The 2,403-nt window shown below is 50.6% G+C and overlaps 1 protein-coding gene across 1 annotated transcript in view; it reads left to right on the plus strand.

The window, feature by feature from the left end:
* Positions 1-1,000: 1,000 nt before the first annotated feature.
* The window catches only part of LOC113213211 (zinc finger protein 618-like), a 20,720-nt gene continuing 19,317 nt past the window's right edge, over positions 1,001-2,403 (plus strand). The window contains exons 1-4 of the mRNA XM_052271998.1: positions 1,001-1,324; positions 1,413-1,766; positions 1,844-2,107; positions 2,195-2,392. Of these exons, the coding sequence (XP_052127958.1) occupies positions 1,001-1,324; positions 1,413-1,766; positions 1,844-2,107; positions 2,195-2,392 (1,140 nt within the window). The remainder of the gene's footprint in view (positions 1,325-1,412; positions 1,767-1,843; positions 2,108-2,194; positions 2,393-2,403) is intronic.

Genomic DNA, 2,403 nt, shown 5'->3' on the forward strand with positions numbered 1-2,403 from the left:
CCCCGATACGATAACGATAATCCGGCGCCGGACGATTGCGGCGCCGGAGCGCAGGAGTGCGCCGGAGACGAGAAGACGACAGCTTCCCATCTCCGGCGCACCCAATGAGCAAGGAGACTAACCAACGGACGTGAGCCCCGCGCAGACAGCCCCAATGTGTGCGGCGCGGCGTTTTTTTTTTGTTTTTTTTTTGCCCGTTCTGCACTGTCCGGCTGACGGGCTTTCCTTGCCAGCCGCCCCGGCCTCCGCGTTCACGCGCCGGCCCCCGCCGTTAGTCAAAGCAGAAGAATCGATGCATATCCCTGCACCAGCAGGGCGGCGCTTTCCGTATCCCCTCGGGATGGTCCAACCATAGCCACGGATAGGAGGGGCGGGGGCTGCCTGCCTCTCACGGCGCGGAGTTTGCCGAACTATGGATGGTTCCGCTTCTCACGTCTGTCCCCTGTCAGCCCTAGCCTAGAAAGCCGCCTGAGAGGTAGGCAATTTGTTGAGCAAAACCCCTGTAGGTAGGCAACCCGAACCCCATCAATAATGTTATACTCAAACCCAATCAATACCGGTTGCGAATTTAAACGTTTTTACAATAACTGTATTACTCAAGATTCTGTCTAAAGCGTTTTAACCTGTAACCAGTAATAGTTAGTCGGTTGAAGTTATAACGCTAACTTTTCACTAGCTAATCCCAAGTATAACGTTATGAGCCCACCCAACTGCTACCGGTTATTGGTGTAACTGCTTTACCGACAACTTACTTTTCAGGTTACAACAAAACTTTATAAATCAGTAACATAGATAGTTGGTTACACATTTACCGCATAATAATATAACGAAAACTCAATGGGTTCGGTAAATACCGAAACATAATCAAATAACTTTCAATTCGGTACAGTTCATAACTAACGTATAACGCTAATGCGTTAAGTTACGGACCCCTGGATAAGAGCCAATCTGTCTGCCCTGTCACTAGACCCGGAGAAGGTGCAGCTCCACTACGTCACCGATGACGGGGCGGACATGGTGTCTTTTGGTCTCCATTTTGGCCGTAATAGGCAAGTGCAAAAAGATTGTGAAGTTCTGCAAGAAAAGTGGTGTAAACTCACTTCTGGAGAAGGAGGGAAGAGGGGTACTAATTCAGGACGTGGAGACAAGATGGATGTCCATTCTCACATTGCTGCAGTCCTTTTTTCCCAAACGTCTACCTCCCGCTGCCCCCGCTGCTCAGGAGAACGCCGATGCCAACAACAACGAGCCTCCTGAGAACGAGGAAGACGATGACGACTCTGGCGGTAGTAGTACCAGCTTGGACCGAAGCAAAATTGAAAGGGTAAGCGCAGCGCGTGAGATTATTTGTATTCAACAAAGTGTTCGCATCGCACCATGATAAAGACTAATTTTATTTTTATGATTTTCAGGTAAATGAGATCCTTTTGGAGAAGGACAAGGAGACGCTCATACTGAGCGACGACGACGTGGACGCCATGGTATCCCTGGTCAAACTTTTGAAGCCGTTCAATGTCGCCATCAAGAAGTTTGAGCGCGAAAAGGAGCCGACAATACAACACGTCTATCCCCAGTACCTTGTTCTGAAGAGGAAGGTTGAGCCAAATATCGAAGATCCCGCTGCAATTAGAAAGCTAAAGGAAAACCTGTCGAGGCAGTTGAAGGACAAGTTTTTGCCTAATATTGGTGAACGCCACAAAATTGGCGCTTTCCTATGGCCCAAGTCTGTGCAGCTAGCGTTTCTGCCGGAGGAGGACAGGGAAAAGGTATGGCCCGTATGTGCTGCAACTAAAAACTAACCGTATATTATGTATAAAATTACACGACGTAATATTTTTTGCAGGTGAAAGCGAGGGTGCGCGAGCTGTGCGTCGAGCAGGAGGCGGTGATGCGCCGGCGCGGTCCCATTCCAGGCACTGACGCCCCCGCCCCACCCCCAGCAAAGCGGCGCCGTCGGCGGTGCTCATCGGACGACGACGACGAGTACGAGTCGGTCCTCGGAGGCACGCAGAGCAGCATTGCCGACGAGGTCGACTTGTACGTCGTCCTGGCGACGTGCTCCCCGACTGTGCGGTCCAAGGACCTCCTCAAGTGGTGGAAAGAAAAGGTCAGTTATCTTCATTTGGGACAGAAAATAACTAACACTTGTAACACACGTTGGATCTTAAAGTAACGCATACGTTTTACATTTCAGAGTTCTGACTTGCCCGTGCTCAGCCGCGTAGCCCGCATGATTCTTGCTACACCCGCCTCCAGCTCAGCAAGCGAGCGTAATTTTAGCGTTGCGGGGCGGCTCATCACCCCTAGAAGGAATTGTCTGGCGGCCGACACCGTCGATGTTCTGTTGTTTTTGTGCAATTACTTCAAAAAACGTTCTCAGTACAAAAGTGCAGTTAGGGGTCG

This window comes from Frankliniella occidentalis, unplaced genomic scaffold (assembly GCF_000697945.3).
Source record: "Frankliniella occidentalis isolate FOCC.00 unplaced genomic scaffold, Focc_3.1 Scaffold183, whole genome shotgun sequence".
Lineage (NCBI taxonomy): Eukaryota > Metazoa > Arthropoda > Insecta > Thysanoptera > Thripidae > Frankliniella > Frankliniella occidentalis.